The following is a 21158-nucleotide window of genomic DNA, read 5'->3' as shown; positions in this document are numbered from 1 at the left end:
GCACCCTTTTAAAGTAAGAACTTGGTAGGTGACAGTGTTGTCACAATGTCAAAAGGTCGGACACACCCGACTGTGTGTGAGTGAGCTACCTCGTCTCAGTTATTAAATGCTGGCCAGGGTATTCTGAGAGCCAAGTTCCCAGGAGCCAGCCCTTGCAAGTGGGCATTTCTTAGGATGGCAGCCTCAGGGCCATGCACAGTTCCCTTCCACTTTAGTCCTCGTGGTTTTGTGTTGAAGGAACTGGGTCTATTATCTGCACAGATGGTTCCGTAGCACGAATGTGCTCACTGTGTTCCTTTTCCTACAGTCTCCTGTAACGCGGATATTGTTTGGGCCCTTGGCATTGATTTGAGTGGGGTTTTATGTTTTGTTTGCGTCACTCTGGCCTCTGTGTGTGAATATGTCTGTGGACCCGCCAAGATACGGGCTTGGCGGTCAGAGAACAGCTTTGGAAAGTTGGTTTTCTTCCTCTGTGGGATGCTAGGATCAAACTCAAGTCATCAGGTTTGCATAACAAGGACTTCTTATGAGATGGGGCTTACTATGTACCTGACTGGCCTGGAACTGGCTACTCTGTCTCAGGTACTGGGATTAAAGGTGTCGTGCCCTGCCACATCTGGTTTGGTTTTTGGTTTTTGCTTTGTTTGTTTGGGGTTTTTTAGTCTTTTTTCCCCCCTCAGTCTGGCCTTCCCCTCAGTCTGTAGCCAAGGCTATCCTCATACTTGAAGCAGTCCTCCTGCCTCAGCCTTCTGGGGTCCGGAATCCTCAAGGATACACCTCTATGTACACTATGTATACTTGTACACATATACGCTAGGTATAAACCACTCTGTCTGGTGGTCCTATGTCTCCTTGGAGATTGTGAAATGACAGTATTCTCAATTTATTTATTATGAACTTGAATAGTTACACAAAGCGAGATTTCCCTCCACCTCTGTCCGTACTCTGTGGTTCAGGCCCTACATGAAAGGCATTTTAAATGCTTGATTCTTTTCCTTTCCTTACCACCAATGGCTTGTTTTTATTTTTTTTAAGTATTATTACAAACACATGATTTTTCCCCCAGTACTGGGATTAAACCAACAGCCTCAAACATATCAAAGGAATGTCCTACCACTGAGGTACACCTCAGCCCAAACAAGGGAACGTGGATATATATTTGATGTGTTTCAATGCATTGTTCTTGTTTTTGTCTTGATGCTCAAACTGACCCTTAATTAGCCAGGAGGAGCCTCTTCAGTGTCTCTGAGTCCTTTTAATGAAACCCTGGGTGTCTTTTTATCGCTTTCTTGGTTTCTTGCCCAATCAGACACTGCAGAGAGATTGGGACTATTTTTCATTTATTTATTTCGGTTTTTCAAGGCAAGGATTCTCTGTGTAGCCCTGACTGTTCTGGAACTCACTCTGTAGACTGGGCTGGCCTTGAACTCACAGAGATCCACCTGTCTCTGCCTCATGAGCACTGGGGTTAAAGGTCTGTGCCACCACCAACCAGCTGGACCTATTTCTTATCTCGGATCTGACACCATGCATTTCTTCAGTGTGCCCTGCCTCATTTTAGTTACACGCCACATTAGGGAACATGAGCAGAGCATGAAGGTGCATCTTCCCTCTGAGCGCACACCATCTCTGTAACCAAGCTAAGAGATGACCTTTCACAGCCTAGCTTGGTTTCTACATCTGTTTTTAAGATTAAATGCATCCTAAATCAGTGTTCATGTTTCTCACTCAAATTTAAAATTCTGGAATGCTCACCTCCTAATTTATTTCTAGTTCTCTGCTTTGTTTCTACCTTCCCTGATTCTATATTTGTAGTTCTTAAGATAAAAACTACAATTCCTAATGTTTTTAATGTAATTATTGTCAGTACGTTTTGAGCAGAAAGCTTACCTGAGAGCAGGTTGGAACATGAATCCAGGGTTACTGTGAAGACATGGACTGTCGGCCTAGAAAGTTTCCAGCCATTGACATAGCTATTCAAAAATCCTTCATGGGTCCCCAGTGACAGGGTTCTGAACAAGGACAGAACATTGTATGCTACAAGACCACTTTTCCTAGAACAAAGTGCACAGTTTCGGAAAGGTGCTGGGGAGACATGGACGTTAGTCTTGTTTGTGTGAAAAAACAAAGGAATTTGGAGGTAGAATAGATAGGACTTGCCCCCACCCTTTCAATTCTAAGGTTGAGGGAGTGGTAGGGTAGGGAGAAAGGACTTCTAAAAGATGTCTAATTCCTCATCTGGAGCAGCAGTCAGTCGATGATGTCAGACTCCAACTGTGTAATAGTCTCTTCTAATAGTGAGCAGCCATGGACCCAGGTGCCCCGGTGGCTTACCTCTTCCCACACATCAACTCCATGTGTACTAGAGGATGATGGCCCTTCTCTTGCTCACTTTAGGGAATCTTCTCCATAGAGCAGCAGGAAAGTGTTTTCTGTTGTGGCTCTAGTTCCCTCTAGCACCTGTACCTGGTTCTGCGGCTTCTTAGAGGTCAATGTTCTTAGACCCCTGGGTTTCACAGGGTCTCCATTTAGCGGCTCACTGCCTGCCTTCCTCACCCACCTCAGGGTATTGCGGGCACAGATGTGGCTAAGGAGGCATCAGACATCATCCTGACCGATGACAACTTCACCAGCATCGTGAAGGCAGTGATGTGGGGACGGAACGTCTACGACAGCATTTCCAAGTTCCTGCAGTTCCAGCTGACGGTCAATGTGGTGGCTGTGATCGTGGCGTTCACTGGAGCCTGTATCACTCAGGTTGGGCAAGGCTCGGATGGCAGGGATGACTCAAGGGCTGAAGAACATAGGGTGGGGGGTTAAGGACAAGTGTTGTCCAGCACTGCTTGCAGTTAGATATACCAGGTTTATAGTCTCTACCGTAATGGTTTGCCTATTGGCAGAGACTGCTCATTCCTTCCCGGCTGCCCAGACCCAAAATAATCCCACAGAAACTATATTATTTGCAATACTGTTTGACCAATAGCTTAAGCATGTTTCTAGTTAGCTCTTACATCTTAAATTTGCCCATTTCTATTATTTTGTATTTTACCATGATGCTCGTGGTATACTGGCAAGGTTCCAGCATGTCTGTCTCCTGCATATACGTGGCATCTCCCAGACTCCGCCTACTTTTTCCCAGCATTCAGTTTAGTTGTCCCCCCCCCCAGTTCTATTCTGCCCTGCTGCAGACCAAAGCAACTTTTTTATTAACCAATGGTAACAGAACACATTCATAGCATACAGAGGGGAATCCCACATCATTCATCTACCATTAATTTAGTATTTTTTGTCAGCAACTATGAAGTACATTTATGTGGCTTATCTTTGTCTTTTCAGAGCAACCTTGCTAGGCAGATGTTATTTTCCCCTTACAGTGATGAGAACTAAATTTGTCAAGGTCAATCCATACCTAGGTAGCTAAATTCCAGGTCTAGTGGGTAGTGGGAACTAAGCCCCCTCAAGGGAGTAATGGAGAGTGGGATGGGCTTGGTTTCTGGAGCAAGCTAAAAGGCTTGGTTCGTCTTCCTACCAGGATTCTCCACTGAAAGCCGTGCAGATGCTGTGGGTTAACCTGATCATGGACACTTTTGCTTCACTGGCCCTGGCCACAGAGCCCCCTACCGAGTCTCTGCTGAGGCGTCGCCCCTATGGGAGAAACAAGCCCCTGATCTCACGCACTATGATGAAGAACATCTTGGGCCATGCAGTGTATCAGCTCACGGTCGTCTTTGTCCTTGTCTTTGCTGGTGAGCCGCAGCGGGGGGATGGAGGGCAGCTGTTGGGTGTTAGCTCTGTTGGGGACAGAGAATGGCTGAGAAGAGAGGGTTGCTTGATAGATGGTGAAGTACAAGCCAATGTAATAGCAGCTTCACCCATGAGTGCTGCCTGGACATTCCCAACACACAGCCACTCTGCGCATCGCTTTCTGTCACGCCACACCGCAAGGAAACAGATGCCAACTCACCATCAAAATCAGATAGGGTGGACCAGAGGCAACATCTAAAATGTTTCAATAATGGGGCCTGGAGAAAGAGTTCCTCACTTAAAAGCACCTATTCCTTTTGCAGAGGACTCAGGTTCAGCTTCCAGCACCCACATGGTTCACAGCCATCTGTGAATCCAGTCCCAGGGGATTTGCTGCCCCTTCCAGTGGCACCAGGCACACACATGGATCACAGGCATACATACAGATGAAACACTCGTACACATAAAATAAAACACATAAATCTAAAATAATTTGTAAATGTTTTATTTTCAAAACAAAATGTTCAATATCTAGCATAACTCAGCAGCTGGCCAGTTAAAATGGACTTTCTAACGGTCAGAAGCTACCAGCATGGTTGTCCTAACATGTTCTGTCTTAGCCCGAACCCTCACTGAGACCTCAGTCCATAGTGAGAATTCTGATTGGTCTTAATAATATCAACCCAGAGTCAGATATTGGAGCAAATGCTGAAAGATTAGAGAAGTAATCTAAAGGAGCCAGCCACTAGAGAGACTTTTTACCTCTACTGAATCCTCAGGCCAAGTGGGCAAGATCCTATCTCTATGAGTCCTCAGATTGAATGACTTGAGCTCCTGTCTCCTCCCACCTTATACCCCTCTCTCTGCCCAGCCATGTCCCTTCCTGACTCCACCTCCCTAGTGCTGCAGCTAAAAGTGTGTGACTCCCAAGTACAGGGATTAAAGGTGTGAGCCACAGCCTGGCTCTGTTTCTCTTTTAGACTGGATCAATTTCAAGTAGCCCAGCATGGTCTTGAACTCACAGAGATCCGACTGCCTTTGTCTCCCAAGTGCTGGGATTAAAGGTGTGTGCCGTCACTGCCTGGCCTCTATGGCTAACTAGAGGCAAGCTCCACACTCTGAGTCAGGCAAGCTTTATTTGTTACAGCACAGACAAGACATCGCCATAACGGTCATCCTCTAAAACTTGTCCTGCCCCACTAGGCGATAAACTGTTCGACATTGACAGTGGCAGGAAGGCGCCTCTCCATTCCCCGCCCAGCCAGCACTACACCATTGTCTTCAACACCTTTGTGCTGATGCAGCTCTTCAACGAGATCAACTCCCGCAAGATCCACGGCGAGAAGAACGTCTTTGCGGGCATCTACCGCAACGCCATCTTCTGCTCTGTGGTTTTAGGCACGTTCATCTGCCAGGTGAGATTCTGTCTGGAGCTGGGGTAGGAGGGCTTGGGGCTGGAGAGCAGAAGTCAGGCCTCTGATGTGCCCAAGATGAGGAGAGAGGGAGTTCTGGGGACCACAGCTGTGAGTAAACAGGCTGGGACTCTAGGTTTGCTTCCATGTGCACCTTGTTCTAGAACTGAGCCCAGTCAGGTGCTCCAGGGCAAGGTAGCATGTGACCCACAAATGTGGCTTGTAGAATACTTTCATGATCTCTCTAAATGTACTGATAAGCTCTTATAGTGACCAAGAGAAGGGCCACTATCTTCTACCCCCTTTCTGTGCCTGCACATGTAAAATGTGTATGTACAGGTAATATTAGCTCCCCACCCTCTTCCCCACCCCTGCCCTTTTGTTCTGAATGGGTTTATGCTTGAAATGTCGCCTGATTCACAGAGGAAAGAGTGATGGGTTAGCGCGTGTGCAGCTGCTAACCAAGGCCTGGGCTCCCGTTTTGGGAAGTAGGGTCAGGAGCACAGCTGCCTGGTAGTGGGAAGATGAGTCCCTTCCTTCTTGCCATAATCAGAGATTCGCGAAGGCACGTGGTTACAAAGGACTATGAGCAGGTCACAGCACAAAAGCACATCCTCCCAGGGCTGGAGACCCAGCTCAGCAGTAAGAGAGGATCAGTGTTTGAGTTCCAGCACCCTTATCATTTTTGACCCACCATCACCTGTAACTCTAGCTGACCTGACACTCTCTTCTGGCTTCTGTGACACGTGGATCAGAGTACAGACCCACACATAAACACACACATAGACACACACACACACACACAATCTCAAAACTAAGCTGGCTTTCCTCTCGGCAAAGCCCCACCACCCTCCACCCCGTTCCCGACTCTGTTCCTCTTCTTGCTGTGCCTTCTCTCTGTCGCCTGTTGGCTTCCAGCCTCCTCTGCTCTGACCAGACCGGATATTAATCACTGTCACGATAGTCATGTGACAGCGTGAGTCCCATTGAAGTGCTTTAAAAAGAGTGTGTCTGTCACCCTTCACTTCTGGAGTTTTTCTTTCCTGTGCCACAAGAATATCAGGACTTGGGGGCTGGAGAGATGGCTCAGTGGTTAAGAGCACCACCTGCTCTTCCAAAGGTCCTGAGTTCAATTCCCAGCAACCACATGGTGGCTCACAACCATCTGGAATGAGATCTGGTGCCCTCTTCTGGCCTGCAGGCAGAGTACTGAGAATACTGTATACATAATAAATAAAAAAAAAAAAAATATCAGGACTTGTCCCACTTGGGCCCTGCAGGGGGCACTGTGGTCTCGGCCGCCTTGTCAGTCTTGGTGGGTGGAGGGCTGACTCCCCCCATGAGTTGCTTCTGTCATGGTGGGCTGCCCTTTGCTCTGTTTCAGATTCTTATCGTGGAATTTGGGGGTAAGCCCTTCAGCTGTACGAACCTCAACATGGAGCAGTGGATGTGGTGTCTCTTCATAGGGATTGGAGAACTTCTGTGGGGTCAGGTGAGTGTGGGGTGCCCTCTACAGACCCTGGGGCTACGGACCTCTCAGCTCTGAAGGAAAGGGACAAGTGACCACAATCACCCAGCTCCTGTTTCACCTCCTCTCCCTCTCCTTCCCTCCAGCATGGTTTCAAGCTCCTTCCATCTCGGGGTGCCGGGTTGGGGTGCTTTCATTTCAGGGGGTTATGTTTTCTGCCCGTGCTTAGGGGCTGCAAAAACTTAGGCTTTTTCAAACAGAAGTAGAAATTTTCCATTAAAAAATAAATCTGAGGGTCTTGAAAGTAGAAGAGTTCACAGAGCCGGCGACATTCATTACAGATGTTTGTGAGCCACCATGCGCCTGGGAATTGAGCTCATGACCTCTGGAAGAGCAGCAGTATTCTTAACCGCTGAGCCATCTCTCCAGTCCCTTTTTAAAGATTTATTTATTATATATACAGTGTTCTGCCTGCATGCCAGAAGAGGGCGCCAGATCTTACTACAGATGGTTGTGAGCCACCATGTGGTTGCTGGGAATTGAACTCAGAATTCCCAGAAGAAACAATCAGTGCTCTTAACCACTGAGCCATTTCTCCAGCCCCACCCTTCTCCTTTTCACAAGCTGAGCAGCCATGGGCAAGTTACTTAACCACTCCATTTATCAGGGACCTCAACATAGGATAACAGAGTCATCACTAATTGTGACTCTACAAAAAATATGGCAATACCTGTTACAAGTACTTAGTAAGTGTTAATATTAATTACAATAATGTCAGCTTAGCTAGGAGTTTCATCCTTCCCTTAATACCTGGGTCCTTCTTTGCAGATCTCAAGTCTCAACTGAGAATCTCTTAGTGCCCCTTCACAGACTAAGGATAGGATTAAGGAAGGGGTGAAACTCTTAGCTAACTGTCTTCCTATTCCTTTCTCAGCCCCTCAACTCCAAGCATACGATGTACCTTCCTCCCAGCTTGGTTTGCCCCAGACCCCATTTCTTCTTCCCACTGTGTGCCTGCCTTGTAATTTGTTGTCTTAAAAGACAAGGCTCACACTGAGAAGAAAGACCCAAGAGAGAGAGAGACAGAGTGAGTGTGGAAAGGCACAGGGCTAAGAGGTTATGGGAATTAAGTCCCCTTCTGTATGTCTGTGAATGCTGGCACCTTCCTGAGAGCTGACAGCTGGAACAATTAGTTAACAGATTGGTGATTCTTGGTGCTGTCCTGGTGGGAAAGGCTTAGGGCAGAGGAGCCTCCTGGGGGCCTGGCCCAGGTCAGCTAACATCTCTTCTCCCATTTGGCTGTTGCCCCCTTTGCTGCCACTACTCTCAGGTCATCTCGGCCATACCCACCCAGTCTCTGAAGTTCCTGAAGGAGGCTGGACATGGCGCTGCCAAGGAGGAGATCACCAAGGATGCTGAGGGACTGGAGGAGATTGATCTTGCTGAGATGGAGTTGCGCAGGGGCCAGGTGCTCTGGGTCCGTGGCCTGAGCCGGATTCAGACTCAGGTACTCTGTAGTAGCTTGTTATTACCCTGAGGGAAACGATCTCCCCATCCTGGGAAGAAATAGAAAAGCAGAGATTCCCAGCAGTCTTACCCTTTCCTAAGGCTCGCTGCTGAAGGGCAGCCTGTGATCCATAGCTTCAGGGGTCAACAGAGCCAGAGGTCTCTGTGGGACTCCTCTTGGAGGTCACTAAGTTCCTCAGCTGCGGTTGGCCCTACAGCCCACCCCTCAGGTCTGTCGGTGAAACTGCCTTCCCACATAAAGTCTATTGCAATCCTAGTCTGGACCTCAACACAGGAAATGTGTAGCCCTTCCCTGCCCCCTAAGAAGGAATAAGAGACCTCGTTTTCATACTCCACATCCCTGGCAGTCACTCGGCGTGACCTTCATTTTACTGTTGTGGTGGAAGCTGTTACCTGGGGTCTTTGATAAAGAAATTCACCTGCCTACCTTGTCCTGGTTAATGTAAGGCCTCTCTGGGGAACCTGATGATTAAGTAGGTATGAACAACAGTCTCTCCGTTGATATCTTTTGAAGGATTCAGACTTGCTTCCCAAAAAGGAAGATGCTGTCCTTTTTTTCTGACCCCTTTCCCTTCTTGTCATTTCTGAAATGGAGTACAAGTAAGTCCCCTGCTTGTCACCCTAACCGTAGCTTTTTTTTTCTCCACTTTCCTCACATAACTACCTTGTGGGTGAACGGACTGGCCTTGGTATTGACTATGCTTTTCCTCTGCTCCAGCCCCTCGACCCTGTCCTCTTTTAGTCTCAAGATTCCTGAGCAAACCACCCGTTCTAAGATCTCAAGGGGACTCTGCGGAGCAAGACCTGTTTCTTCCTCCTAGTTGGCTAGAGATCCCGAAAATATCTTATTTTCAAAAACTGACCTTGGATTGGTTTAGAAAATGGCTTGGCCGCCCCACCATACACACACATCCGCCCTTAGTGCACAGGGAAGAGCAATGAATGCACACCATCCACTGTTTACTCAGTAGGGATTGTCCCTTCCTGAACAAGACACCAGGTAGAAACGTGGATGAGATACAGGTAGGGAACTCTGGGGCTCTTTTCCTCTCTCTGCCCGGAAGGGAATTGAATCGTGACCTGCAGGCTGCCTCATGATGTCACGTCCCCACCTCTGCCCGCCCAACCTCCACTGAGTCCCTTGGGTGACTCAGCACCTTGACTCCCACTTCTAAAGCCCCCATTGCTGTCCTTTGGGTCTGTTCTTTTCAAAATAACCTCTTTGCTTTTCTTCCCTTCAGGAACACCTGCCTCCTCTTCTACCGTGTGATTGTTTTGTTTTGTTTTTCCTAGCCAGGATCCCTCATTCCAGAGCCTCCTGGCTTCTTGCCAGTCTTCCTCTGGGGAGCAGAGATTCATGGACCTCCCCCCCTCCCTTCACTGCCAGTGTCCATTCCCTCACCTATACTCCTGTTCAGTCCCACTGCACGTGGAGTTTTAATCATCCCTCTTTCCCTGCCAGAGCAGACAGTAGCCGGGAATTGGTTTTAAAGCCTAAATTTGAGACCAAGCACGGTGGTACCTGTCTACAATCTCAGCACCCAGGAGACTGAGGGTTTCTAGTTCCAGGCCAACCTGGGCTATATAGCTAGATCCTACCTCCAGAACAGGGAAGCAGAAGCCTAGACTTAGGCTCCAAGGGCAGTCTATTAAAGATGCCTTGACACGATCCATCCGTGCCACTGCTGTTGGCACCTCTGAGCCGAAGATGCACCTTTTTTTTTTTTTTTTTTTTTTTTGGTTTTTCGAGACAGGGTTTCTCTGTGGTTTTGGAGCCTGTCCTGGAACTAGCTCTTGTAGACCAGGCTGGTTTCGAAGGAAGATGCACCTTCCATGTCTGAAGCCCTCCCACCCCATCCGTTGCTCAGCCTCGGTGGGGGCCTAACAAAAAACTCCTTACTGTCATACTGCTGGTCCAGATTGCCCGTCCCATTGCAGCAGGTCGGATGGGAGGTGTTGCCAAACTACTGCTTAGTCCTGGTTGGGATTTCTAGGCGTTTCTTCCCTCTCCCTCTACCCTTTAGTTTGGGGGAGGTAAAAGCACTAGAAAGCAAATATTTGAAGAATTAAAGGGCTGGACTCTTAGAACAGTAAACATGACATGCAATTTCATCGTGGAAGTTGAACCTTGTAACTCTGAATGCAACTAGAAAAGAGCCTCTTCTTCCACCGAAACAGGAAAGCTCCTAAGTGAGGAAAGGGTGGTGCTTTAGCCTTGGCCTCCACCCGAGGCCACCCCTAAGCACTTCATGGCTTCCCACAGAGGCTTTGCATACTAGAAGAGCCGTCTGCCTCATCTTCTGTGCATGCAGTCACAAGACAGAGACAGTGCCTTTCCAATCCTTCTGGACTGTTCCTACGGGGATCCCACCAGATCTCAGAAGGATAAACGAGTCCCCTTCTGTTTGTTCCTTATGACTTAGGGATCAAAGAGAAGGCTAGGAGATTGATGAAGACCCCCAGATCACAGTCTCTGTGGGAAAGTGATGGGATTAATTGTCTCCATCCTTGAGGCAGAGGCAGCTGAAAGCCAGAGGCCTGATCTGGTAGGCAGGTAGATTTGGAGATCTCTAGCCTCCAGGCGCCGCCGCCGCAGCCGCAGCCGCTGTGGCTGGCGCCAGACCTCCTGCCTGCCTGTGAAGGTCTCCAGTGCTTAAGTAATGCCGTGAGTGGATTTCTAAGAGGCCACCTGAGCTCCAGAGGAAGACTGGTCGTGAAAGATGCCGCCCAAACTAAGCAAGTCAGTTTAAGAGTCTTTCCACCATGGCTGCCGTGTGTGGACTACTCACTCTGCTGCCCATGTTTCTTTAAGTGTGTGTTATTTTCCTGGAAATTTTGTAATAATAGTTGACTTAGTTGGTTTAGAGGCTCCTGAACCCTAAATTTCACTAATCCATACTTCACTTCCGGTATGTCAAATTGACTGCCTTTTTAAAAAATTAATTAATTTTTGAAATTATATTTAATTAACCTTTTTTTCATTTAATTTACATACTGACCACAGTTTCTGCCTGCCTTATTTTTAAGAGGACAGGTCAAAATGACAAATAAACTCCTGGCCTCCCTCTAGCTGTTAGTGGTAGGGAGAAGTTCCTTTAGGTTTTCAAGGCCTTTGGACACCTGTCTGTCCTAGGCCACAGGGGTCATAGCTGGGTGTTTGAAAATCCATAGCAAAGTGTTCCTTAAATGAAGGGTGATATACAGTTAATGCCCTCCCAACCTCACCCTCACCTGCTGCTCTGGGTTTGAGGGACTAGCCCTCTGGGCTTTCTGCCCCCCCTCCTTGCCCCACCCTCCTGACCCCACCCCACCCTCCTGACCCCACCTTCCTCTTCCTCCCTTCTCTCTGTGGAGCAAAGCTATCTTACTCTCTGATTCTTTGCAGATTGAAGTAATTAACACATTCCAGACGGGAGCCTCTTTTAAGGGAGCCCTAAAGCGACAGAACGTGAGCCAACACCTTGATATAAAACTGGTTCCTAGCTCCTATTCAGCTGCACTTGCACCAGTCAAATCCTCCCCTTCCACCTCTTCCGCCGTTACATCTCCTCCTGTGGGCAGTGAGTGAGAGTCTGTTACAATGCATGATTCGCTAAAGCAAACACCAGAGAGCACGTGGCGTCTACTTTAACCAACCGTGGTTACTTGTCCTTTTCATTTCCCCCCCACCCTTTGATCTTTTGACTTAAAGGAAGAAAAGACAAAAAGAAAGAGAGACCCCAGTCCCTGCTAAAACCAGGCTATATGACCTTTCGTTTTATTGTTTTAATGTTGGAAAGTTACTAAACCTTAGCGATTTTAAAGACAATAACCCTGTTTTCTGATTGCTCCCCTGCTTTGCTTGCTGCTGCTTTTCTTGAGCTGCTTTGTTTTGCTTTGCTTTGTCTGGCTTCAGGCTTGTTTGGTGCCTTGTCCCTCTCCTCCTCTTCTGGGTCTAACTCTTTAGCTATGAGGTCAGTCCCGGTGAAGACCTAGGAAGCCTCTTCACTTGGGGGCGAGGGAGAGCCTCTGCCCACAAGTCCTTAACCAGGGCCCGCCCGAATGGAGCCAGGACTGAGCTTGTTCAATCACTGCAGTCCTTTTGGCTATCACTGCACTGTCAGCTGGCCACAGAAGCACTAACTAGGTCGGAGAGGGGAAGTTAGTTCAACCTGTGTTGTCTTAGCTCTCAGCGATGACCTTTGATATAACTCTAGTTCATGAATCAATTAATTCACAAATGAGTAGGAGAAATCAAAATTTTCTGGCCCGTGAGGTCGTAGGTGGCACCCCGGCACTCAGTACTATGAGGTAAGAAGATGATGAGTTTGAACGTTTCTGAAGAGCCTCCCCCTCATCTTTTCATCTGGTTTGGTTGTTCGGCAACCAGTCCTTTGTATCGTATCTTGCACTTTCAATTTTAGGAAACTGTCTGTACAGACTTACTTAATAGCTGTCAGATTTCAGACTAGGACTTGCCGTTCTCATTAGTAGATTGTCGAATGCTTGCTAAGGCCTTCCTACTTTCTGGTCGTTTTACTTTCCCCGAATAGGAAGCAGAGGGGATGTGTCATCATTATAACGCCTGGTGAGGAAAGTTCTCCACCGTCACACATATTCTGGACTTTAAATACTTGAGTGTCCAGTCCTTCCTTCCCCCACTGCCAGCCCTAGGTCACATGGTTCACATGACTGTAAGCAGGTTTTCTGAGCTTAACTTGCTTCTGCCTGCTAGCTACTCATAAGAGTTCTGGTACGAGACACTACTGAAGGTGGAGGTAACAATGATGTCTGCGGGCTTCTTTAGGCCCAAAGGCACTAGATAAGCCTCTCCCTCTGGTCCTTCCGCGTTCCTCACTTCATCCCCTTCTAACAAGTTTCAGTCCTGCTTAGTCATTCATTTCTCTGGGAGAAAGGGCTAGTGCTGGCTGTTCCAGCCACAGACTTGATGGCAGAGACCAGGGGACTTAGAGGAGCTGTCAGACCCCATGCCCTGACCCCCCAAAACTTAGACCGAAGGAGAGAGAGCACACCTGCTCCTTCTCTAGCTTGTCCCTTCCCTGGAGCTCCCAGGAATTGCAGTCGTGTATTTAAAACCCTCTTCCCCATTCCAGAGCTCTTGAACCTGCGGGTCCCATCTCCCTAAGGTCTCTAAGGCTTCCATCCAGAAGCTTCTCTACCCCTAAGCAATGACAGGGGAGTAGAAAAGCACAGTATTCTAGTGCATCAGACCCTGCGCTGAGCTCCAAAGGGTGCTCCACACTCTCCTGGAGGTCCAGCCTACTTTGGGCTCCTGCCTTATGAAGGAGTCACCTTTCAATCAGCCCCTCAGGAAGCATTTCCCAGAGGTTTTGAGAACTGATGTTCAAAGACAGAAGCATTGGCTGGCTAAGTGAGGAGTGTGTGAGGCTGTCCCTGTCCCCTTTCCAGCTCCACCAGCCATCCCTTGTCCCCACATACTTCTCACGCACCAGACCCTGTGCTCCAAGCACAGAGGATGCCAGTCCTGGATCAATTGGTGATGTCCTATGTGACTGTCCATCAGCACCTCTTCCCTTAGCCTGTGCTGGAGTTGAGTTCCTCCATCCCTCAGCCTCACCCCGACCCCCTGGGCCAGGTGCCCTGGCTCCTATACCGGTAGCTAGTTCCCATTGCTCTCTGGAAGTCCTGAACTCTAACCAAATGACTGGTCTTCCCTTCTCTCAAAGGTTTCCCCCCCCCCCCCCCCCCCGTCTGCCCATCCCTCTTCACTTGTATCTCCTTCGTTTGTTTGCCCATCAGAGTGTTATCAATTGCCCCAACGAGGGAAAGGAAAAGTCAGAAAACAAGCTCAGACCCTCTGACACTGATTTTCACAAATCAATTCTTTTTCTGTTGGATTTCACACATAATTGTTGCGATAGAGTGTCCAGTTGCTTTAAGGAAAGAAAGAGAGAGAGAGAGAGAGAGAGAAGAAAAGAAAATACCCAGAAGCAACAAATTTAAAACTCAGTAATGTGGAAGACAGTGAACTAGTGACACAAAGGTCCCTGCCCTCCTCTGTGACTCTGAGAACTGTGAAGATAGCAATAGCAGATAAAAGCACTGCTACCATACATACCTACTAAAGAGAGGGTTTCGGTCCTGTGCCTTGGCCAAAGTAACTATCTATACCAGGACTAGGAGAGAGGGCATTGAGTTTGAGCTCACTTAATCTAGCTTGTGTTACTCAAATATTTCAAGAATAGGTTACAGAAAAGTCTGGGACCACACAAAGGTTAGAGGTGGCCTCCCTTCTGCCTAATCTTATGCAGATTTGAGCAGGGGCAACCTGACTGGTGGAATTCACCAGAAGATGGTCAACAGAACCACAGAAGAATGGAGAGCAGGCATTCACTGTTGTTCCACGAAGTTCCAGGGGCCTGTCTGCTTCTTGTGTACGCTGCAGTGTTGAGCAGACAGTCGAGTGGCAGAGTCCCTTGCCTTCTATGCTCTGAGCACTCCAGTCATGGGTGACACTGTAGGCTACAGAGGAGAGAGGCCAAGGAAGGGCAGCCTTAGTCAAAGAAGAGAGAACCACGGTTCTGATGGCGAGGCTGCTGGAGGCAGTGTCTTTACGGCATCTGTAGAATGATGAGAGGTCCTGGGACAGGAAATCCAGCTGGTTTATTTGGCTGTTTGTGTGTGCTGCTACCTCCATGCTCTTGCTTCTTCTCCAGGAATAAATAAATAATGTGTATATATACACATATATATGTATATATGTGTGTATATACATAGATATATATAATATATTAAACAGCAGAAGAATAAAAGAGACACTTTTACCCCAACACCCACTACTTCTTTTTTTTTTTTTTTTTTTTTTTTTTTTGGTTTTTCGAGACAGGGTTTCTCTGTGGCTTTGGAGCCTGTCCTGGAACTAGCACTGTAGACCAGGCTGGTCTCGAACTCACAGAGATCCGCCTGCCTCTGCCTCACGAGGGCTGGGATTAAAGGCGTGCGCCACCACTGCCCGGCTTTTCACCCACTACTTCTTAACCTTCTCCTGATCTTAACAACTTCTGCTTAACATCATTGCTCCTCTCTTTTCTGAGGGAGAATGTATCTGAACCAAACTAGGATTGACAGCTTGCCCCAGTGAAAACCATCCCATCACCGCCTGCCTTTCCTGGTCTCCTTTCTGTGTTCTCTCTGGCATCCAGTCCCCCCACACACACACACCGCACCCCAATCTACCGGCCCAGATTCTAGCCCACACTTGAGAGACACCGTTCAGAAATGTAGAATTAGCAAAGCAAACCAACAACCCAAACACCAAACAAGTTGATGCTTCTGATTAAGTAAAGCTGCTCTCAGGGTTGATTGTAGTTGTCTTCTGTGGACTCCTGACTTCTGTGTGGTCAAACACAGAGTGACAGGAGTGTGTTCGCCCACTCACCCAGGAACACTGCAGAGTGTCTGCTTTCTTCATTCTTTTCAACTGTCCTATCGGAAAAGCCACTTATTTGTAGCCGGCCTCCTGGGTCAGGTTTCTCTTCTGGTCCTCCACTTCTTCATACAAGGTCATGTTCCTCATCACAGTATGCAAATGGCTGGGCAAAGCAGCACACATTTTCACAGTGGGTCTGGGCAGCATTGCTGTGGGTCAGACACGGATGTGCACTTGAATGGTGAACACCGGGCCTTCTTCAGTAGGCAGGGCAAGGCTTCTTTTCACACCTGTGTTTTATCTGCATCTTTCAGGAGAAGCAGGGGCTCTGTTTTTGATGGGGAGGAGACACAGTCGGGGTTGTGGGGGTATAAAGATGTGCATGTCTTCTGACTGAACAGTTAGGGACTTTTAATTTCCTGCATGCTGTGGAATGAGGACTGGTTTGTCTGCCTGGCTGCACAGTATCCACGGTCACTTGTCACCCAGTGTTTATTAGTGAATGTTGGCTCTTTGAGGGGGCTTAAACACATAACGAAACTACAGTGTGTAATTCTCCCATCCCACATCCACAAAAGGTTTGGCTTCCATACAGAAGGCAACCTGTGTGGATTGTCTTTTAGGCTTGTCCATTAATGTCACCTAGTTCCAACACGCTGTCCTCTACCCAAAAGAACTAATGAATCTCTTGGTTTGATTTCATTTTAAGAGTGGGTTGTTTGGAAATGCTAAGTTTGCCTTGTGCTACTTTATAGAATGCACCCTTTGAAATGTCCTTATTGTCTGCCTCACTCGCTCACGCCTTGTGCCTGAGTTTTGAGGTGTGTGGTGGTTTGGGTTGTTGAGCATTAATGTTTTGTAGCGGGGTTTTGTTTCTTTCCTTAAACCACTAGCTTTTCTTGTTCTGCTTGCCAATTCTCACCTCTCTATCTTCTCATCCTTTCTTGTTCCCCTGGTATAGATCCAAGTGGTCAAAATGTTCTATAGTTACCCTGAAATGAAATCCAGGAACAAAAGCTCCATTCACCACTTCATGACCCAACCTGGATACAATGCAGATGATGAACCTCTACCATCCTTCATAGATGATCACGAGGAAGACCCTGGATTGGTTCCTAAGTCGGGGACTAAGGTGCTCCTATTGGATGGTGAGGCCACTCCCAATGACAACAAAAACAACAATGCTGTGGATGGCAACCAAGTGCAGACCATTGCCTCCCATGCCGACAGCCCTCTGCAAAGCCTGGAGACATCAGTTTGAACTTGTGTTCTCTGATTCCCGCCCCTGCTTTCCCTGTTTCTTTTCTCCTCCATCCCGCCTGTGAGGTGATGATGGGACTTTGTCACTGTTGTGTCAGCTGCTCCTAAGTGTGTGAGAACCCCTACCTGGCCATGAAGAAACAACACAGACCGACGAGGATTCGGTCAAACCCTGGGCAGGGAGCGGTAGATCTACTCCTTAGTTGTAACAGTTGTTATTTTTGAAGAAATGATGACAATCCTCCCAGCATCACCCAACCCAAAGTTTCCACGGAGTTCCCACCTGTGTCACCACCTCCTGACTTGGAGATTTTATGAGTTTCTGCCATTGACAAGCTAAATCGTGAGCTCAGGGAGAGACAAATACCCTGTGTTTGTGTTTCAGTAGACTGATTATTCTTAGAACATTTTTTGTTTTGAAAATGTACACTCTAAGGCCAGTAGCTCTTCCTACCCCTCAGTCTGACCTCCCCAAGGTTCTTTGGTTCTTATATGACCCTTATCATCCTTCCTCTTACTCTTTTTATTTTTTTCTCCAAGTGTTGGTAATTAAGAGAACGGAAAGGGCATGGACAAGTTGAGTCAACTTTGGCCCCTTTTAGCCCCAATAGAACCTTTCATTTTGTTCTAGAGGCAGACAGATTTCTTTTCTAAAATGGTCTTTTTGGAGTAAATGAGCTGGTGAAATATTTCCCTATTTTCACCAGGTCAGATCCGACTTCCGAATGACCACCTCTCTCTTTGGGTGTGTAGGGAGGGGGTTTTAAGTGCCAGGGAAATCAGCCGTGAGCATGAAGGTTTCTTGTGTATAATATATAGTCTTTACCATGGGCCTGAGCTTCCTCCTTGCCTAAGGTAGTAGCCAAAGAGTGAATGGGGCATGACCTTGCCTCCTAGCTGGATGAGGAGTTTCGGGACCAACATGGGGCAGGCCTAGGACCAGAAATCACGGAAGCAGACTATTTTCAAGAGTATTTGCCAAGGCTCTCACAGGGCAGAAGCTGATTGTTGGAGGAATGAGTATTAAGAAACCTTGAGAGGGGCTAAAGAACCAATCCATTGGGATCTAAGAAACCTCCCCTCAGGTTAGGCACCTGCGTACCAGCTTGGACATTCTCTTCTCCTTCCTATTTTTATGCTTTGCTGTGTCCCACAATATTTTCCACCTCTAAAGGAGACCCCCCCCCAACTTTTGCAAATATTCCAATGTTGAAAATATGCATCCGAAAGAGGAGGCTCCCTGACAGTGTTCTGATTCAAGGAGCAAAGGCCCAGAAAGCCCCTGCCTCCTCTCTCCTGGCTTTCACACTCCTGTTTTCCAGCCTCCAGCAGCGAGCGTCTCCACTGCTGCCCAGGAAAGTCTGTGCCTTTTCTGCCCCCCCCCCCCCCCGAACACTGCCCAAAGCATCCTCTGCCCGCCCACCTCTCAGGAGCTGGGAACTTCACCAAAAGGGACTTCACCTTACTGGGACAAGGTGGAGGCACATCCCCGGGTGCTCCATGTGTATCCCTGCTCTGCTGACGTAAGCATTTTGTGCAGGTGGACCAAATTTATGTCCCCAAGTCCCATCTCCCATTAGATCAGTGAAGCCTGTCTCCCACCTTTGAGGGTGGTGGACGTAGAGGAGGATGTGTGAGGCTCATGAGAACTCCAGGCTTCCTCTCGGGGAAAGAAAAGCAAGAGGAACCTGTCCACTCCTAGCCTTTCTTCTAGAGATCTTCCTCCCTCCCCACTTTTCACCCAAACTGCCAAGGTAGGGTGGGTGAAGAAGCAGCCACCATTCCACACCCATTGCAGCGTAATCCATCATTACAGGCAACAGGGAGAAGGCTTTGACTGGGGTTTGTAAAGGGGACCCACGTCAGCAGTCTTTCCTCGTGGGGAACAGACAGCTCACTGGAGTTGTTAATTCACACACACAAACAGACACACACACACTCTCTCTTAAGTACATTAGAAGATCTGATTCTGCCAACTCTTCTATTACCTCAGATTGTTTTTACAAAAGCAAGCCAATAACAAGCTTCGAAGGCCATTTTACTATCCTTGCTCCCAAGAGACTTTTGTGGTGCCTGGCAGGTCACTCTTGAGGGCTTTATGTCTACTTTTCAAAGTCAATAGCTTTGTGTGTGTGTGTTTATGTGTGTGCGCGCACACATGCCCATGTGTATGTATGTGCGTGTTCTAGTTTCCATAGTAAGAGAGAAAATATAGAAATATTATGCAAAAAATATAGTTTTCTTTAGATCAAAAACTAATATTTTTGAGTCAGCCATATATATACATATATATATATATTGTTTAAAGAATTTCAAATAAAGTGCCGTCATGGAACACCATAGAGGGGAGCACACGGCCAGCTGTTTGACATGACAGGTGGCTCAATATATTTATAATTGGTTTAAAAAAATAATATACCTTACTTCCTTTCTCCGAACAGCCATCTTTATATTTAGGAAAAAAATTGTTGGGTTCTAGACTTTTTTAATATAAATTTTGTTGATATGGAATTGAATAAGTTCAAGTGTTTCTGTGCATATATTTTTATGTGTTTTTCTATTCAGTTTCAGTGATCCAGACGGCAGTGAGTAAATATGACGGAAGTTAGTAACAGTTTCCCCTACATGGTGCTGTGGATTTGAAAGCAGTCTGATGGGGAGAAAGAGAATATGTCCTAGAGCCCTCTTTCGATAAACCTAGAAAAAAATGGGTAAGAACCTGCAGGTAGTGAGGGCAACACCCGGAAAGAGGCTTCTCAACTGTCAGGGCGTGGATGTATGCTGGCGTGGAGGAGTGCCAGGCTTGTTGCTAACCAGGGGCGAGGGCCAGTTGGGCTTCTGGGAGGACTTAGCTGGCCGAACAGTGTCAATGAGAGTCCCTCCTGGTCGGCAAGGGAACTGGTGTGGGGCTTGCTTTTCTTTATGCTTCTTTGACTTCCCCTTCCCCCTAGAGTGACCCCATTAGTGAGTTTTTGTGCACGAATCTGAGTTGGGACGCCTTTCTGTTTTGTATAATACAGCAGATGGGAGACTGAGCTCCAAATTGGAAGCAATAAGTACAGCAGTGGCTGCTTCCAGCTCTGTCTGACGGTTTGAGGACTAGGTCCGTCTCAACAACCCTTCACTATCCTTTAAATTGCTTTTTCCATCCCAAAAGATGTAAGAGAAATCAACTAGACCCCCTCTGGTCACTTGTAGATTCCTCAAGTTTGGGTTTATATTTTCCTTCAAGCTTTAGGCAACAGTTTCATCAATCAATAAGAGTGATTATCTCACTGCCAAAAATCCAGAGGGGCACGCAAGCTTGAATGCCTGGATCCTCTCCTGTACCCCCCGTTTCATCCTCTCCTGTACCCCCACACACACACTTCTTCCCATCCCTTGCTTTACAGTTGAAGCTACATGTGGTACCATCCTGTCTGCACACTCAGTCACCTTCTATGTCTAGCATCCACCCCATGGCACTGGTGTTGGGAAGGGGGAGCACTTATAATGCCTGCTGTTCTAAAGCCATCCCAGTCTCTTCTTAGGTAGACCGGACACCCACCCTCCCTCCCATTTAGCTCAGAGCCAGGACTCTTGCCTTCCCAACTCTGCAGATAGGAGGCCTGCTGTCCCCTTTCTTCTTCTTGGGAGAGGCGGAGAGAGGTGAGCTCCTGCAGCTAAATTGGCCTTTGGTTTATGTTTTCTCCCCATATGTATATATGCCATATGTAAATATGCCATATATATGTGCCAATGAATTGATTTATGTCATCTTTTCTAAGCGGCATGCAAATAGAAAGTTTGAGTTTCTTCTCAGTAACTAGTATAATGAGCACTGGTATTTTTGTACAAAAGAAAAAGAAAAAAAAAACAGAAAATTGACTGTTGTAGTCTGCATGACAGACATGATATCAAAACAATCTATACCCTAGCATGCGTTGCCATAGTTTTCAGTTCAGCTTAACAGTGCACCCAACCTGTATTTGCATTTGAAATTATTTAAGCTCTATGTATAATGTTTTGCATGTATTTATATGGTTCTTGGGGGGATGCTATAACTGACAAATCTGTAATGCAAATGTATCGTCCCATTGACCTGGGAAGAAGAGGAGTTTGAAAATGGGTAATTTTTTTGGAACCAATAAAGCTTTTTGCTGATGTGCAGAAACCAATGCCATGCACTGAAAATAAAAACCCGTGCCCACTTGTAATGCGCTGTCTCCCATGTGTTTCCACTTTTGGCTCACACCGCTGCGGCTGCTGGAGCTGAGGAGGGTTTTGCCTTCACTACCTGTCGAGCAAACACAGGGCCCAAGCCTGTCCTTTCCCATGGCATGCTTTCTTCAGAGGCCCACAGTCCTGGGGACCAGCC

At 47.4% G+C, this 21158-nt stretch overlaps 1 protein-coding gene across 5 annotated transcripts in view; it reads left to right on the top strand.

The window, feature by feature from the left end:
• Positions 1-20954, top strand: part of Atp2b4 (ATPase plasma membrane Ca2+ transporting 4) — a 106942-nt gene extending 85988 nt beyond the window's left edge. For 2 of the 5 annotated variants that reach the window (XM_041649386.1, XM_041649385.1), the window contains 7 exons: positions 2566-2757; positions 3533-3746; positions 4948-5159; positions 6541-6648; positions 7955-8131; positions 11537-11711; positions 16503-16677. In XM_041649386.1, the coding sequence (XP_041505320.1) occupies positions 2566-2757; positions 3533-3746; positions 4948-5159; positions 6541-6648; positions 7955-8131; positions 11537-11711; positions 16503-16528 (1104 nt within the window). In that variant the 3' untranslated portion in view covers positions 16529-16677. Of the gene's footprint in view, positions 1-2565; positions 2758-3532; positions 3747-4947; positions 5160-6540; positions 6649-7954; positions 8132-11536; positions 11712-16502 lie in introns of all 5 variants that reach the window. The other 3 variants (XM_041649384.1, XM_041649383.1, XM_041649388.1) reach the window with 2 other exon arrangements.
• Positions 20955-21158: the final 204 nt, after the last annotated feature.

This window comes from Microtus oregoni, unplaced genomic scaffold (assembly GCF_018167655.1).
Source record: "Microtus oregoni isolate MIOR12 unplaced genomic scaffold, Mior012 000003F_ref0000135, whole genome shotgun sequence".
Classification (NCBI taxonomy): Eukaryota; Metazoa; Chordata; class Mammalia; order Rodentia; family Cricetidae; genus Microtus; species Microtus oregoni.
This window is presented reverse-complemented; position numbering and strand designations above follow the sequence as displayed.